The 18,915-nt window shown below is 42.4% G+C and overlaps 1 protein-coding gene across 7 annotated transcripts in view; it reads left to right on the top strand.

Annotated features, from left to right (window-relative positions):
* SCN5A (sodium voltage-gated channel alpha subunit 5) overlaps positions 1-18,915 on the top strand; it is a gene marked incomplete at both ends in the record, with an annotated part of 87,255 nt that overhangs the window by 55,721 nt on the left and 12,619 nt on the right. For all 7 annotated transcript variants that reach the window (XM_082638678.1, XM_082638676.1, XM_082638682.1 and 4 more), the window contains 2 exons: positions 340-494; positions 15,773-15,946. In XM_082638678.1, the coding sequence (XP_082494804.1) occupies positions 340-494; positions 15,773-15,946 (329 nt within the window). The remainder of the gene's footprint in view (positions 1-339; positions 495-15,772; positions 15,947-18,915) is intronic.

Raw genomic sequence — 18,915 nt, 5'->3', positions numbered from 1 at the left:
GGAAAGTTTCCCAGATGAGCACAGGACAAGTTGGAGCTCATCCCAACCCCAGCCTTGCCCCTGCCCAGAACTGCCAGGCCCTTCATCTACTTACTGGTTGCCTAGTCCATCCAGCCTATCCACAGGGTACCTGCTGAGTGTGGGCTCCTGAGGGCAGCACTCACAGTCACCCCTCTCTGCCACCCACCCCCTGCCATGGCCCCACCCACCATGTTGCCCAGTTCATTACCCATCATTGTAACCTCTTTCAGTCATTCTTTCAACCATTCAACTTTCTGCCATCAGATGTGGGCATTTGCAGGCCCTGGACTGGGTCTGACTCCTCTCCCTCCCCCAAAGGCTGTGTCCGGCGCTGTCCCTGCTGCACCGTGGACACCACGCAGGCCCCAGGGAAGGTCTGGTGGAGGCTGCGCAAGACCTGCTACCACATCGTGGAGCACAGCTGGTTCGAGACGTTCATCATCTTCATGATCCTGCTCAGCAGTGGAACGCTGGTACCCTCCTGGGGATTGGGCAGGGAGGTATGGAGGAGGAGGGGAGGTAGAGAAAGGAGATCTCCAGCTGGAAAACCAGGTCAGAAACTGGGGCGGAGCCTCTGTTGAAAATGCATTCCCCCAGGGCCCCAGATCAGGACCAACTCGTAAACTGTCAACACCCACAGCACATATGGGGGTCAGAGCAGAAAGGGCTCACAGAGGTCATCTCTCCAGGCCTCCTTGTTCCACAAAAGGAAGTCATTTTCCCCGATCACAGTGCACAGCTGGCATAGGTCGCAGGTCACCAGTTACCTACACCCAAGCCCTGGTGACACACCCACCTGCACACAGCATCAGACACGCTGTCAGACTGGTTCACTGCAGGCTGATATTACACTGGTAGCTCCACTCATCCCATGTCTTCTAGGGCTAGAGGCCAAGCTATGTAGTTCACACATTATCACATTTAATCCCCATAGCAACCCTTTGTAGAAACATTAAGTAACTCACCCAAAGCCCCACCACTCACAAGCAACAGATGTGGCATTTGAGCCAAGAGAGTCAGGTGCCGAGTCCTTTGTCTTGACTTTCCATTTGTTCAATAGGTCTTTACTAAGCTCTCCTTGTATCTACTGGTCCTGTGAGCCATGGAGGAGCAATAGGAAGAAGAGACTCTGGCTCTGGCCTCAGGGGCTCCCAGTCTAGTTGGAGAAATCAGATTCAGCAGGTTTGAGATAGTCAGAGATCAGCTCGAGAGAGAGTTGAGTAAGAATGGAGTAGATGACTCAGGGTGATGGGAGGTCAGGGGGAACTGGAGCAATCAGGAAGACTCCCTGGAGGAAGCAGATGGAACTGGACTATGGAAAATAGGGAGGTTTGGTGAGGCTGGGAGGAGCAGTGAGGCACTCCAGGGATGCCCTATCTGGTTCCCAAGCACCTTACTCATCTCTCAGAGCCCTTCTAGGAGATGGAACAGCCCTGGAGAGGGTTGTGAAAGGTGCTGGTGGGCAGAGAGAGGGGTGATCAGAACAAACAGAAACTTTCCTACCCCAGAGGGAGCAAGCACCTGATATTGTTGAGAAGTTTAGAACCCCATGGGTGAGCAACTAACAAGGAATGCTTTGGACTATAGAGAGGGAGAGGGCCACTCTGATCCCAGGCTGTTTGCCTCCAGCACATGCTGCCTCCTGTCGGGGCAGGCCATGGGGAGACATTGCAGCTATCACTTCTAAACCTCTGGGCCTCCCATCCCACCCTGTACTGCCCTGCCCCTGTTCCAGAGTGGGCCTGGAGCCATGGCTTGCAGGCTACATGCTGTTTTACCATCAGCAGCTAGAGCCAAATCTCTGTAGGCTTCAGAGAAGGAGGATTTGACAATATGTTAACGAGTTTTGTTTTTAAACAGCCACAAACAAGGGCAGCCAGAGCCATTTAGTCTAGGCTGTGGAGGAAAAGCTCAGCCTAGCATAAGTGAGGAGGAGTTTTGGCAAGCGAATGGTGAATCTCATCAGGGTAGAGAGCCAAGCACTGTAAAAAAAAAAAAAAACAAAAAAAAAAACACACACATCAATGATATACAGAGAAAAAGAAGTCGGAGTGTGTTATTTGAAGTTATAAACTTGTTTAACAGAAAGCAGACTATGTATCACTTTGAAATTGCTGAAGGGAAAAATTTTTTAAGAACACAGAGATTTTACAGCAAAAGATAGGGGGAAAAAAGGAACAAGGAGGCATTAAATCAGGAAACAGTATGGCAAAGGCAAGATCAAGCATGTGTTTTAATAATAAGTGTGACTGGATAAAATTCATCTTTTAAAAGAAAAGGACTCTAAATGGACTGAAGAAAAAAAAATCTTCAGCTATGTGTTCTCAAATGACAAATCTGAAACACTGTGACTCAGAAATAGTAAAAGGAAATAATAAGATATAGCAGACAACTACAAATAATGACAACAAAAATCAGAGTGTTTTTGTTTGTTAATGTTAAACAAGGTTGAATTCAAGGTAAAAATTGAGATAAACAGGGTCCAACCTATAATAAAAATACAACTATTATGAATATATTTACTTGGGATTTCATAGCACTTATACAAAGCAAAATCAGAAAAAAAGTGGCAACAGTACAGTAGTACAGTGAGATTTTACCACACTTCTATTAGCGCTTGACCAATCAAGTAGAAAGAACAAGACAATGAGATATGTAAAACATATGTATAGTTAATAAATTTGATCTAACATAATAATAAAAATAGTAGCTAACACTTAAATAGTACTGACTATGTGCCAGGCCCTGTTGTAACATTTTACAAACATTAATACATTAATTCTCATAATAACCCTGTGGGATAAGCACTGTTTCACAGATAAGAAGACTGCTAAGTGTAGCAAAAATAGAAAGATTGAAAGCAAACCCTTAAAAATGTAAAAGTTATTCTTAAACTTTGGATCAAACAGAAAATAGTTTCATGGTGGGTTCATGGGTGTTCATTATATTAATAAGTAAGCAAATAAATAGAGACTATTCATGGACCAAAGATGACAGTGTGTCATAAATCAAAGATTACAGTTCAACCAGTTTTGTCCACCTGAAATCTAGAAAAATAAGACAGGAAGAATAGAGGTATAGAAAAAACTTTGACTTGGGAGAGGGGGAAAGAAACTAGAAAATAACAATATCAGTAATACTGCATGTGGGATGCAGCCAAAGCTGTAATGAGTAAAATTAATAGACTTAACCATTTTCATTATTAAATAGAAAGAATAAATTCATTAACTCAAGAATGTAGAAATACAACAACAAAATAATCTTAAAGAAAGAAAAGGAGGGACTTCCCTGGTGGTGCAATGGTTAAGAAACTGCCTGCCATTGCAAGGGACACAGGTTCGAGCCCTGTTCCAGGAAGATCCCACATGCCATGGAGCAATGAAGCCCGTGCGCCACAACTACTGAGCCTGTGCTCTAGAACCCCCGAGCCACAACTACTGAGCCCATTTGCCACAACTAGTGAAGCCCACATGCCTAGAGCCTGTGCTCAGCAACAAGAGAAGCCACCACAGTGAGAGGTCTGTGCACTGTAAGAGTAGCCCCCCACTCACCGCAACTAGAGAAAACCCCTCGTGCAGCAATGAAGACCCAACACAGCCAAAAATAAATAAATAAATAAACAAATGTAAAAAAAATTTTTTAATAAAGCAAAGGAAGTAATTAATAAAATAAAAACACAAATTAATGTATTAGAAAATAAATAGTAAATATGATAAAATTTCCAAAGCTGATTCCTTCAAAAATTAAAACAATCAAATAAACCACTAGGTCTAATCTCTTACATCTCCAAGAGTGGATTCTTTCATATTTTCAAGGAAGAAAATAATTTCAATCCTATTTAAAATCTTCTAGGGTATGAAAAAAGATGGAAAATCTACAAATTCTTTTTATGAAAGCTAAATAGTGCTGATTTTTAAAACCTTAAGTATACCAGAAGTAAAACTACAGACCAGTTTTCATTCTCTGTACTAATGAATAGTGATGCAAAATTCTTAAAATACATGCAAATAGGATCCAGTAAAATATTTGAAAGACTAAATGAGTCATAGCTAGGTATATCCTAAGAAGTCAGAATGATGCCCTACTAGGAAATCTATTTATATGAGTCAGACAAAGATGAAAAACCATTTAATTGTCTCAATGAATGCCTGATTTTTAAAACTTTGGTAAGAATAGAAATAAAATATATTTCCTTTACTTAATGAAAAACTTACTTTCAAATTAACTTCTTCCATCATCATTAGTAGTAAAGCACTAGAAACATTCTTATTAAAGTCAGGAAGGGCCTCCCTGGTGGCGCAGTGGTTGAGAGTCCGCCTGCCGATGCAGGGGATACGGGTTCGTGCCCCGGTCTGGGAGGATCCCATATGCCGCGGAGCGGCTGGGCCCGTGAGCCATGGCCGCTGGGCCTGTGCGTCCGGAGCCTGTGCTCCGCAGCGGGAGAGGCCGCGACAGTGGGAGGCCCGCGTACAGCAAAAAAAAAAAAAAATAAATAAAGTCAGGAAAAAGAAAAAGATGATTTAACTACCTTTTAGCTGTTTTTCATTATTTAATAATAATCTTGAAGTACTAGCCAGTGCAATTAATCAAGAAAATTAAACATACAGTATAAAAATCAGAAAAACAGAAGAATTTAAGTTAATATAGTCAAGTATAAAATGAGTTTAAAATAATAGAAATATATCATTACTTGTAGATAGTGATTGCTTAGAAAAATTTTAAAACCTATTAAAAACATTATATGGCCAGTTATAAAACAAATATACAAATAATTGTTGATGTTGCTGTTGTTTTATACTAACAGAAACCACTTAGTCACAAGTAACATTTCTCCAATAGTCCTTACATGCCAGGCATTGTAGCCATAAAATAATTGGGAATGAATATAACATGGAATGTATAAGAGGTACATGAAGAAAACTATTAAACTTGCCTAAGGAGTGTAAAATAAGACAAACAGATAAACATACTATAAATATACTCTGGTCTTGGGCAGAAAGACTGTATTAGTTCCTAAAACTAATGAGTTATTAAACTCAAGGCAGTAATAAATTTCTAACATTTTAAAGGGAATTCGAAAAAACATTGCTTAAGTTTATCTTAAATATTATGAAAAATGGCCAGGAAAATTCATATGACACTAATTCAGGAATAGACCAAGAGAGCAGTAGAACCACACCGAGGTTGGAAATACATTTAAGCAAATATAGAAATGTGGTAGATGATAGTGTTGACTTCTACTCTGTGGATTCTTTAATAAAGTGTTAGGACACTTGACTAGTCACTCTGAAAAAAATATTAAAATATATATTTGCTCCAACCAAAATATATTAGATTTTTAAAATTGTAATATAAAACAATGAAACGAGAAAGGAAGGGAGGGAGGGAGAGAGGAAGGAAGGAAGGAAGGAATAAAGGAAAAGGAAAAGGAAGGTCATTTTTTTTCTAGCCTTGCAATAAGCAAGGGCTTTCTTTTTGCTTTTCTTTTTTTTCATATGTACCTCAATTTAAATTTTTTTGTAGTCTTTTATTATTTTTTTATACATTAAAAAATTTTATTCATTCATTCATTCATTCATTCATTCATTTATTTTTCACTGCACCGGGTCTTAAGTGTGGCACGCAGGATCTTTGTTGTGGCATGCAGGATCTTTAGTTGCGGCACGCAGACTTCTCAGTTGCAGCACATGGACTCTTAGTTGCAACATGCAGACTCTTAGTTATGGTATGCATTCAGGATCTAGTTCCTGGACCAGGGATCCAACCCAGGCCACCTGCATTGTGAGCATAGAGTCTTACCCACTGGACCACCAGGGAAGTCCCTATAGTCTTTTTTTTTTTTTTTTTTTTTTTTTGCGGTATGCGGGCCTCTCACTGCTGTGGCCTCCCCCGTTGCGGAGCACAGGCTCCGGACGCGCAGGCCCAGCGGCCATGGCTCACGGGCCCAGCCGCTCCGCGGCATATGGGATCCTCCCAGACCGGGGCACGAACCCGTATCCCCTGCATCGGCAGGCGGACTCTCAACCACTGCGCCACCAGGGAGGCCCCCTATAGTCTTTTTTAAATTAAATTTTTATGCTATATTGGAGTATAGTTGATTTACAATGTTGTGTTCATTTCAGATGTACAGCAAAGTGATTCAGTTATAAATATACATATATCCATTCTTTTTCAGATTCTTTTCCCGTATAGGTTATTACAGAATATTGAGTAGAGTTCCCTGTGCTATACAATAGGCCCTTGTTGATTATCTATTTTATATATAGTAGTGTGTATATATCAATCCCAAACTCCTAATTTATCCCTCCCCCCCCGCAACCTTTCCCCTTTGGCAACCATAAGTTTGTTTTTTCATGTCTGTGAATCTGTTTCTATTTTGTAAATATGTTCATTTATATCATTTTATTTATTTATTTATTTATTTTTATTTTTTTTCAATAGATTATCATCAACTGATTTTAATTAATTAATTTATTTTTGCTGTGTTGGGTCTTCATTTCTGTGCAAGGGCTTTCTCCAGTTGTGGCAAGTGGGGGCCACTCTTCATCGCGGTGCGCAGGCCTCTCACTGTCGCGGCCTCTCTTGTTGCCGAGCATAGGCTCCAGACGTGCAGGCTCAGTAGCTGTGGCTCACAGGCCCAGTTGCTCTGCTGCATGTGGGATCTTCCCAGACCAGGGCTCGAACCCATGTCCCCTGCATCAGCAGGCGGACTTTCAACCACTGCGCCACCAGGGAAGCCCCTATATCATTTTTTTTAGATTCCACATATAAGTGATAGCATATGATATTTGTCTTTCTCTGTCTGATTTCACGCACTATGATAATCTCCAGGTCCATCCATGTTGCTGCAATGGCATTATTTCCTTCTTTTTTATGGCTGAGTAATATTCCATTGTATATATGTATCACATCTTCTTTATTCATTCCTTTGTCGATGGACATTTAGGTTGCTTCCATGTGTTGGCTGTTGTAAATAGTGCTGCAATGAACAATGGGGTGCATGCATCCTTTTGAATTATGTTTTTCTCCAGATATATGCCCAGGGATTGCTGGATCATATGGTAGTTCCATTTTTACTTTTTAAGGAACCTCCATACTGTTCTCCATAGTGGTTGTACCAATTTACATTCCCACCAACAATGTAGGAGGGTTCCCTTTTCTCCACACCCTCTCCAGCACTTACTGTTCATAGACTTTTTGATGATGGCCATTCTGACTGGTGTGAGGTGATAGCTCATTGTAGTTTTGATTTGCATTTCCTAATAATTAGTAATGTTGAGCATCCTTTCATGTGCATTTTGCCATCTGTATGTCTTCTTTGGAAAAGTGTTTATTTAGATCTTCTGCCCATTTTTGACTGGGGAGTTTATTTTTTTGATACTGAGCTGCATGAGCTGTTTGTGTATTTTAGAGATTAATCCATTATTGGTCACTTTGTTTGCAAATATTTTCTTCCATTTTGTGGGTTACCTTTTTTGTTTTGTTTATGGTTTCCTTTGCTGTGCAAAAGCTTTTGAGTATAATTAAGTCCCATTTGCTTGTGTTTGTTTTTATTTTCATTACTCTAGAAGGTGGATCCAGAAAGATATTGTTGCAATTTATGTCAAAGAGTGTTCTGCCTATGTTTTCTTCTAAGAGTTTATAGTATCTGGTCTAACATTTAGGTCTTTAATCCACTTTGAGTTTATTTTTGTGTATGATGTTTGTTAGAGAATGTTATAATTTCATTCTTTTACATGTAGCTGTCCAGTTTTCCCATCACCACTTATTGAAGAGACTGTCTTTTCTCCATTGTATAGTATTGCCTCCTTTGTCTTAGATTAATTGACTGCAGGTACATGGGCTTATTTCTGGGCTTTCTGTCCTGTTCCATTGATCTATATTTTTTTGTGTGTGCCAGTACCATACTGTTTTGATTACTGTAGCTTTGTAGTATAGTCTGAAGTCAGGGAACCTGATTCCTCCAGCTCCGTTTTTCTTTCTCAAGATTGCTTTGGCTATTCAGCGTCTTTTGTGTTTCTATACAAATTTTAAAATTTTTTTTCTAGTTCTGCAATAAATAGCATTGGTAATTTCATAAGGATTGCATTAAATCTGTAGATTACCTTGGGTGGTATGGTCATTTTGACAATATTGATTCTTCCAATCCAAGGACATGGTATATCTTTCCACCTGTTTGTGTCATCTTCGATTTCTTTCATCAGTGTCTTATAGTTTTTGGAGTACAGGTCTTTTGCCTCAGGTAAGTTTATTCTTAGGTATTTTATTCTTTTTGAGATGATAGTAAATGGGATTCTTTCCTTAATTTCTCTTTCTGATCTTTCATTGCTAGTGTATAGAAATGCAACCGATTTCTGCATATTAATTTTATATCCTTCAACTTTTCCAAATTCACTGATGAGCTCTAGTACTTTTCTGGTAGCATTTTTAGGATTTTCTATGTATAGTATCATGTCATCTGCAAACAGTAATAGTTTTACTTCTCCTTTTCCACTTTGATTTCCTTTTATTTCTTTTTCTTCTCTGATTGCTGTGTCTAGGACTTCCAAAACTATGTTGAATAAAAGTGGCAAGAGTGGACATCCTTGCCTTGTTGCTGATCTTAGGGGGAATGTTTTCAGCTTTTCACCACTGAGTATGATGTTAGCTGTGGACTTGTCATATATGTACTTTATTATGTTGAGTAGGTTCCCTCTATGCCCATGTTCTGGAGAGTTTTTATCATAAATTGGTGTTGAATTTTGTCAAAAGCATTTTCTGGATCTGTTGAGATGATCATATGTTTTTATTCTTCAATTTGTTGATGTGGTGTATCACACTGATTTGTGGATATTGAAAAATCCTTGCATCCCTGGGATAAATCCCAGTTGATCATGGGGTATGATCCTTTTAATATATTGTTGGATTTGCTTTGCTAGTATTTTGTTGAGGATTTTTGTATCTATGCTCATCAGTGATATTGGCCTGTAATTTTCTTTTTTTGTGTGGTATCTTCATATGTCTTTGGTATCAGGGTAATGGTGGCCTCATAGAATGAGTTTGGGAGTGTTTTATCCTCTGCAATTGTTTGAAATAGTCTCAGTAGGATAGGTGTTAATTCTTCTCTAAATGTTTGATAGAATTCACCTGTGAAGCCATCTGGTCCTGGACTTCTGTTTGTTGGAAGTTTTAAAATCACAGTTTCAATTTCAGTACTTGTGATTGGTCTGTTCACATTTTCTATTTCTTCCTGGTTCAGTCTTGGAAGATTGTACCTTTCTAAGAATTTGTCCACTTTTTCCAGGTTGTCCATTTTATTGCCATATAGTTGCTTGTAGTAGTCTCTTATGATCCTTTGTATTTCTGTGGTGTCCATTGTAACTTCTCTTTTTTTTTCATTCCCAATTTTATTGATTTGAGTCCTCTCCCTTTTTTTCCCTTGATGGAACCTGGCTAAAGGTTTATCAATTTTGTTATCTTTTCAAAGAACCAGCTTTTAGTTTCATTGATCTTTTCTACTGTTTTCTTTGTTTCTATTTTATTTCTGTTCTGATCTTTATGATTTCTTTCCTTCTACTAACTTTGGGTTTTGTTTGTTCTTCTCTAGTTGCTTTAGGTGTAAGATTATGTTGTTTATTTGTGATTTTTCTTGTTTCCTGAGGTAAGATTGTATTGCTATAAACTTCCCTCTCAGAACTGATTTTGCCATGTCCCATAGGTTTTGGGTCATCATGCTTTCATTTTCATTTGTCTCTAGGTATTTTTTGATGTCCTCTTGATTTCTCCAGTGATCCATTGGTTGTTTAGTAGCATATTGTTTAGCCTCCACATGTTTGTGTTTTTTACAGTTTTTTTTCTTGTAGTTGATTTCTAATCTCATAGTGTTTTGTTTGGAAAAGATGCTTGATATGATTCCAATTTTCTTAAATTTACGGAGGCTCACTTTGTAGCCCAGCATATGGTCAATCCTGGAGAATATTCCATGTACACTTGAGAAGAATGTGTATTCTGCTGCTTCTGGATGGAATGCTCTATAAATATCAGTTAAGTCTATCTGGTCTAATGTGTCATTTAAGGCCTGTGTTTCCTTATTGATCTTCTGTCTGGATGATCCGTCCATTGATGAAAGTAGGGTGTTAAAGTCCCCCACTATTGTTGTGTTACTGTTGATTTTTCCTTTTATGGCTGTTAGTATTTGCCTTATATATTGGGGTGCTCCTATTTTTTGTAAGTATATATTTTGGGTGCATATATACTTACAATTGTTATATCTTCTTGGATTGATCCCTTGATCATTTTTGTGTGTCCTTCTTTGTCTCTTTTAACAGTCTTTATTTTAAAGTCTATTTTGTCTGATATGAATATTGCTACTCCAGCTTTCTTTTGACTTCCCTTTGCATGGAATACCTTTTTCCATCCCCTCACTTTCAGTCTGTATGTGTCCCTAGATCTGAAATGGGTCTCTTGTAGACAGCATATATATGGGTCTTGTTTTTGTATCCATTCAGGCAGTCTGTGTCTTTTAGTTGGAGCATTTAATCTTTTTACATTTAAGGTAATTATTAATATGTATGTTCTTATTGCCATTTTGTTCATTATTTTTGTTTTTTTTAAGGTCTTTTTTCTTCCCTTCCTCTTTTGTTCTCTCCTCTTGTGATTTGATGACTATCTTTAGTGTTGTGTTTGGATTCCTTTTTCTTTTTTGTGTGTGTATCCATTGTAGATTTTTGGTTTGTGGTTACCATGAGGTTTTTGATATAGCAGTCTGTATATATACAAGGTTGTTTTAAGTTGCTGGTCTCTTAATTTCAAATGCATTTCCAATATCCTGCATTTGTACTCTCCTCTTCCCACAATTGCTGGTTTTGATGTCACATTTGTGTGTGGATGATTTCTTACCTTTACTGCATGTTTGCTTTTACCAGTGAGCTTTCCCATTTTTAATTTTCTTGTTTCTAGTTGTGGCCTTTTCTTTTCCACCTAGAGAAGTTCCTTTAGCATTTGTTGTAAAGGTGGTTTGGTGGTGCTGAATTCTCTTAGCTTTTGCTTGTCTGTGAAGCTTTTGATTTTTCCATTGAATCTGAATGAGAGCCTTGCTAGGTAGAGTATTCTTGGTTGTAGGTTTTTCCCTTTCATCACTTTAAACATATCATACCTTTCCCTTCTGGCCTGCATAGTTTCTGCTGAAAAATCAGCTGATAACCTTATGGGGATTCCCTTGTATGTTATTTGTTGCTTTTTCCTTGTTGCTCTTATATTTTTTCTTTGTCTTTAATTTTTGTCTGTTTGATTAATATGTGTCTTGCAGTGTTCCTCCTTGGGTTTATCCTGTATGGGACTCTCTGTGCTTCCTGGACGTGGGTGACTGTTTCCTTCTCTATGTTAGGGAAGTTTTCAGCTGTTATCTCTTCAAATATTTTCTCAGGCCCTTTCTCTCTCTCTTCTCCTTCTGAGATCCTTGTAATGTTGGTATGTTTAATGTTGTCCCAGAGGTCTCTTAAACTGTCTTCATTTCTTTTCATTCTTTTTTCTTTATTCTGTTCCACAGCAGTGATTTCTGCCATTCTGTCTTCCAACTCACTTATTTGTTCTTCTGCCTTATTTATTCTTCAATTGATTCCTTCTAGTGTATTTTTCATTTCCGTTATTGTATTGTTCATCTCTTTGTTCTTTAAATCTTCTAGCTCCTTGTTGAACATTTCTTGTATCTTCTCAGTCTGTGCCTCCATTCTTTTTCTTTTTCTTTTTCTTTTTCTTGGATCATCTTTACTTTCATTACTCTGAGTTCTTTTTCAGGTATATTTCCTATATCCACTTCACTTATTTGTTCTTCTGGGGTTTTATCTTGTTCCTTCATCTGGAAGATACTTCTCTGCCATCTCATTTTGTCTGACTTTCTGTGTTTGTGGTCTCCATTGCTCAGGCTGCAGGATTGTAGCTCCTCTCACTAGCAGTGTTTGCCCCCTGGTGGGTCCAGTTGGTCCGGGGGCTTGTGCAGGCTTCCTGGTGGCAGGGACTGGTGCCTTCCCACTGGTGGGTGGAGCTGAGTCTTGTCCCTCTGGTGGGCAGGGGTGTGTCAAGCAGCTGTTAGCTCAGGACATCTTTAGCCAGCCTGTCTGCTGATGGGTGGGGCTCTGTTCCCACCCCGTTGGTTGTTTGGCCTGAGGCATCCCAGCACTGGAGCCTGCAGGATGCTGTGTTGGGCCAGATCTCAGTGCCAAAATGTTGACCTTTGGGAGAGCTCATGCCCATGAACATTCCCTGGGGCCTCTGCCACCAGTGTCCTTGCCCCCATAGTGAACCACAGGCAACACTTGCCTCCTCAGAATACCCTCCAAGACCCACAGGTAGGTCTGGCCCAGGCTCCTATGGTGTCACTGCTTTGCCCTGGGTCCAAGTGCACATGAAACCTTGTGTGCACCCTCCAAGTATGGAGTCTGTGTTTCCTCTAGTCCCGTGGAGCTCCTGTACTCAAGCCCCACTGGCCTTCAAAGCCAAATGCTCTGGGGGCTCCTCCTCCCAATGCTATGCCCCCAGGCTGGGGGAACCTGATGTGGGATTCAGAACTCTTACTCCTGTGGGAGAACCTCTGTGATACAATTATTTTCCAGTTTGTATATCATCCACCTGGCATGTATGGGATTTGATTGTATCTCAAAAGTGCCCCTCTTACCATCTTGTTGTGGCTTCTTCTTTGTCTTTGGATGTAGAGTATCTTTTTTGGTAGTTTCCCATCTTTTTTTGTCAATGGTTGTTCAGCAGTTAGTTGTAATTTTGGTGTTTTCATGAGAGGCGGTGAGCTCAAGTCCTTCTACTCTGCCATCTTGTTCAGGGAGTCTCTGGCAAGGACTTTCTTAACATGATGCCAAAGGTTTTACTAAATGAAAATCGTAACAAATGATATAAATATATTAAATGATATAATAATAAGTGAAAGTAAATTATAGAACTTCAGTACGGTAAACAAAAGTAAACAAGATTTAAAGGCACAGAACTAGGATAAAGTATATAAAACAAAGAGTTAATGTCCCCAAATAAACCAGACCATCAAGTGAAAAAATAGGTAAAGGACATGAACAGGCAATTTATAAAGAGAACACTGCAAATATCCAAGGAGATGATGTCAGTATCACTAGTAATAAGATAAATTAAAATGTAACAAATACAAATTTCATTCATTAGTCTGGGAAATGTGACAAAGGAGAAACTGCACCGGTGTGGTTGGTGGGAAAAGAGCCACATTCATGCACTGTGGAAGGAGTCTCAAATTGGTGTCCCCTTTTGGAGGTCCTGTTCCTAATCTGTACGAAAAGTATAACTTTGACCTGGCACCTCAGTTCTAGAAATTTATCCTCAAGATAATCAGACACTGTGCTCATTGCAATATTGTTTCTACTAGGGATAAATTGGAAACAATGGCTAAATTAACAGTAGTATATGCAAATAATGAAATATTATGCAGCCTTTAAAAAGAATGATAGATCTTGTATGTATTCACATTACTTAGTAAGTAAATGTTCACAAAAGATTGTTTCATGGAAAAAGAAATTTCAAAGCAAAATATCTTAGCTTATTTATAAAATCGTGCACTCAAATATATACACACAAATAGTGAGGGTTGAAAGAATGTTCACCTAAATGTTAGCAGAGGTTACTTTAGTGTCATAAAATTGGAGATGCCTTTTATTCTCTTTTTTTTAATCAAGTTTTTAACTGAAATATAGTGATTTACAATGTTGTGTTAATTTCTGCTGTGCAGCAAAGTGATTCAGTTATACATATATATACATTCTTTTTTTTATATTCTTTTCCATCATGGTTTATCATAGGATATTGAATATAGTTCTCTATGCTGTACAGTAGGACCTTGTTGTTTATCCATTCTGTATATAAAAGCCTACATCTGCTAACCCCAACTTCCTACTCCCTCCCTCTCCCAACCCATCCCCCCACCTTGGCAACCACCAGTCTGTTCTCTATGTCTGTGATTCTGTTTCTGTTTCATAGATAGGTTCATTTGTGTCATATTTCAGTTTCCACATAAAAGTGATATCATATATTTGTCTTTCTCTTTCTGACTTACTTCACTTGGTATGGTAGTCTTTAGTTGCACCTATGTTGTTGCAAATGGCATGATTTCATTCTTTTTTATGGCTGAGTAGTATTCCATTGTACATATGTACCACATCTTCTTTATCCATTCCTCTGTTGATGGACATTTAGGTTGTTTCCATGTCTTAGCTATTGTGAATAGTGCTGCTGTGAACATAGGGGGTGCATGTGTCTTTTTGAATTATAGTTTTGTCTGGATATAGGCCCAGGAGTGGGATTGTTGAATCATATGGTAATTCTATTTTTAGCTTTCTGAGGAACCTCTGTATTATTTTCCACAGTGGCTGTGCCAACTTACATCCCCACCAACAGTGTATGAGCGTTCCCTTTTCTCCACACCCTCTCCAGCATTTGTTATTTGTGGACTTTTTAATGACGGCCATTCTGACCAGTGTGAGGTGGTACCTCACTGTAGTTTTGATTTGCATTTCTCTAATAATTAGCAGTGTTGAGCATCTTTTCATGTGCCTATTGGCCATCTGTATGTATTCTTTAGAGAAATGTCTATTTAAGTCTTCTGCCCATTTTTTGATTGAGTTGTTTGGTTTTTTTGTTGTTGTTTATTCTCTTTTTTATAATTTCTGTATTATTTCATTTTTTATAGGAGGCATACATTTTTATAATCAGAAAAAAACAGGCCTACTTTCTGTCCTGAACAACCCCCAAAGTCCATTTTGGGGCCTGAATTATCCTGTTGTCATATCTACATGGACCAGATTAGCTACGTGGTCTGCTAAACTGACTGCTGACAGCACCAGCCCCCTGGATCACTGTAGCTCACAGAGGCCCTGCAGTCAGACAGGGAGGCCCAGAGCGACAGGTGGAGGCAGCTCCCTGGGGCCCTCAGTGACGCATTCAGTTGCCTAGACTGGGAGCCTCAGAGCACATTCTGGATAGGGGAAGGTAACTCAGGAGGGGCAGGTACAGATCAGAAGCCTGGAGTTAGAAGAGGGCAGCTGGGGCCATCTGAGTCTCTCTGTTGGCTTGGGGATTTGGGTTGAGGCAGCAGTGAGGAGGTGGGAAAAGACCGACAACTTCTAGCATTTTAGGAATGTTGACTCCCAGATGCTGAGCACTGCAGGAGGTTTGACTTCATCTAGTCCTGTGTTTCCTACTCTTCATATCTACAAACTGCCTTTACTATCATTTCTTTAAAATTTTGCCTTAGATGAACATTCACTGTTTTTTTGTTTGTTTAAATAAGTTTATTTTAAAGGGCAACTTTGAATGATCGTTGTCATTGGAAACCAATATTGTTTCCTATGAAAAGTAGGTAATTGCCAAAGTAAATTGAGTAAAAACACAGTGGAATAGAGGGGGTGGGGAAAGTGTATGCTGCTTCTAGCAGCAGGCCTTGAGCTGTTTTAGAGAGGTCTTAACAATGCACTAGCACTGAACTGAGACTTGCTCTTTAAAGTGAAGGAAGAAGCATTCTCACTACACATTCTGCCTTGTTGTCCACACACCACATAACATCATTTCCTAACCCGGCAATGGTGCACACGCGGCTCAGAGGGCACACTCAGGAATCCCCTCCACGACATGGCTCCCCTCTGCCCCGCCCTCCTGAGCAGCAGATACTGTCAGAGATGAAGGCTTGTGCGGGGTGGGACTGGCTGGGTCAGGATATCATGTCTACCTTGTCTACCCTGGTCTGCAGGCCTTCGAGGACATCTACCTGGAGGAGCGGAAGACCATCAAGATCCTGCTGGAGTATGCCGACAAGATGTTCACCTACATCTTCGTGCTGGAGATGCTGCTCAAGTGGGTGGCCTATGGCTTCAAGAAGTACTTCACCAATGCCTGGTGCTGGCTCGATTTCCTCATTGTGGACGTAAGTGTGGCCCCTGAAGGGAAGAGAGGAGGGGGGCGCCCGTTGCCAGTGTGAGAAGGAGCTGAGGCCGAGGGACAGAAGGACAGAAGGACAGGGCAGCAGGACGAAGTGGAGCATCTTGGCTGTGCCCATGGGCAAAGGGGCAGGAAGCCCGAGTCTGGGGTCACAGAGGGGATACCTGGGCTCTGCCATCAAAACCCCCGACTGGGGACACAGGGAAACCTAGGCTTCTGGGAGAAACTGTACTCACCACGGGGGATAGTGAAGTGCAGTTCCGGCAGCGGTGTGAGCCAGGGCAGGAGTGGGGTCCCACCCTCTCAGGACGTCCAGAAGGGGGAGCGATGAGCCCGTATTGCAGCCCTCACCACGGCACCTTGTAAAGTGTCTGTCAGGCCCACTACACAGATGACCAGTTAAGAGCCTACATGTCCACACACAGAGGAGGTGTTGTATAGGAGATGGAATGAGCCAAAGGCCAGAGGGCACAGGATTGGGGAAAGGGTGCTGGGCAGGCAGGAGATCCTCCTGGCTCAGGTAGAAGGTACCACTTGGGGAGGGTGAGAGGGGTTGGAGTCACCTGTGAGAAGGAGGAAAGTGTGAACACTGGCTGAGGGGTTCCAGGTGGCTGCTCTGGGTGATCAGGCGGCTGGCAGGGCTTGCCTTACCTCTGGTGTGCCCAGGGGACCTGGGGTAGGAGGTTGGCATATCCCCTGAGCACCCAGTTGGCAGATGGAATGGGAGGCCCCTGACCCACAGTTCCCCAGGCCCCAGGACACTGCTGGGTACCAAGCAGGGTGACTGCAGGGTCTTGTGGGGCTCCTGAGCACAGTCAGGTGGGAGAGTAGCCACAGCAGGGTGAGAATTGAGACTCAGAATGCGGGGCAACCTTGGTTCTGTGCTCCCTAAGGGCAGAGGGAACATGGCGAAGGGCTCAGGCGAGGACTCATCATCTGGTTGTGGTGGGTCTCACACAGCAGGATGTGGGTCAGGATCTGCAGGCTGGGAAGAGCTTTCCAGAAGACACTCGTAGCTCTGCCCACCAGCAGGGGCTGTCCTTCTTATAGTTATAGAAGAGCTTAGGCCTGTGCTTTGTCCCCACTTCAGGCCCAGAAGCTAAAGGGAGGGGCTCAGCTGCCAGTGGGCCTGGCCAGGGTCCAGGCCTGGGTGGGAGGACAAACATGAATGGCTCCGTGGGCTAGAGTATGTGTGGAGACACAGATCCACGTTGCTGGGCCTCCAGCCCAGGCCTCTTTCATCACCCCAAGTGGCCGATGCTAATGCTGGGGTGAGAGGTGCTGAGGCGGCAGAGAAGGGGGGAGCTCAGGATGCTCTTACAGCCTGGAGCCCTCAGAGCCTCCCTGAGATGAGGGAGAGGACCCCTGAAGCCTCCTTGCCAAAGGGCCGGGGGAAGCCCTGGGATCCTGGCAGCTCTGCCCTGAGGCCCCCTCACCCAGCTGTTCCTGCAGCTTTTTGGGACTCCGCCAGGGCAGGCCAGATAGAGTTTGCAAAGACTTCTGGGGAAGCCCACCCACCTCCCACCACCTGCTACTTTGGGGAACTCCGCTGAGGCCAGGGCTAAGGGCCTGGAATTCTCAAGATTGGAGAATTAGCCTGTGGAGAAGGAAACTGAGGCTCACAGCAGAGAAGGGCCTGGCCCAAGGTCAAGGAGAAGGAAGTGGGTGCTGGAATCCAGCTTTCCAGATGCTGGCCATGCCCCCCTATCCCCACACTTCATGGAAATGGTGGACTTCAGGCATCAAGGTCTGGAAAAGGATGTTTCCATGTTCAATTCATGCATTTTTTCGATACTATTGAGCATCTACTGTATGTGGGTGCTATTGTAGATGCTGAGGATCTTGGGGAACAAAACAGACAAAACCCCTGCCTGCACACAGGAAGGTGACTGTGAACCAGAAACATAATACATGAGCCAGCTTCATATTACGCTGGTGATGTATACACATGGAGAAAAGGAAGTAGAGAGGGAAGGGGATTAGGAGGGCCAGGACTCAGGGAGAAAGGAAGATAGAGATTAGAACTTTAAACAGGCTAGGGCTTCCCTGGTGGCGCAGTGGTTGAGAGTCTGCCTGCTGATGCAGAGGACACGGGTTCGTGCCCCGGTCTGGGAAGATCCCACATGCCACGGAGCGGCTGGGCCCGTGAGCCATGGCCGCTGAGCCTGCGCGTCCGGAGCCTGTGCTCCGCAACGGGAGGGGCCACAACTGTAAGAGGCCCGTGTACCGCAAAAAAAAAAAAAAAACAGGCTGGCCAGAGTGGGCTCACTGTGGTGACATTTGAAGGAAGTTGGGGTTAGCCAGGCAGATGTCTGCAGAACACTCCAAACAGAGGTTGGAACAGCAGTGCAAAGGTCCTATGGTAGGAGGGTGCCTGGGATACCTGAGGAACTGCAGGGAGGCCAGAGTGGCTGGAGCAGAGGAGTGGGGAAGGGAAGTGCAGGAGATGAGGCCAGACTGCATGGGGTAGAACAGGTGCAGCCTTTGAAAACCATGGGCCGTTATTTAGAATGAAATGCGGAGGCATTGAAGGGCTTTGGACAGAAGAGTGACATCATCTGACTCATGTTATGAAAGAATCGCCCTGTCAGGGTGGGGGCGGGGAGTGGAGGCAGGGAGAAGGCTGGGAGGTTGTGGAAGTGATCCAGGGGAGAGATGATGGCGGCCTGGCCAGGATGGTGGCAGTGGAAGCGGTGAGAAATATTTGGACTTCTGACATATTTTGAAGGCAGAGCCAACAGGAAATCCTGATGGGTTGGATGTAGGGAGTGAGAGACAGAGAGAAGGCAGGGATGATGCCAAGGCTTGTGGCCTGAGCAGCTGGAAGGATGGAGTTGTCATCAACTGACATTGGGTGGAGCAGGCAGGGCGAGCTTTGGAAGCAGCAGACGAGGCTGGCCTGCTGGGAGCTAGGCGGGGAGACTGGCCAGACCTGGCTGCCCTCAGCAGCAAGTC

Source organism: Mesoplodon mirus (genome assembly GCF_964341445.2).
Source record: "Mesoplodon mirus genome assembly, chromosome: 12".
Lineage (NCBI taxonomy): Eukaryota > Metazoa > Chordata > Mammalia > Artiodactyla > Ziphiidae > Mesoplodon > Mesoplodon mirus.
The sequence above is the reverse complement of the archived record's forward strand: the minus strand, read 5'-3'. Positions and strand labels throughout refer to the sequence as shown.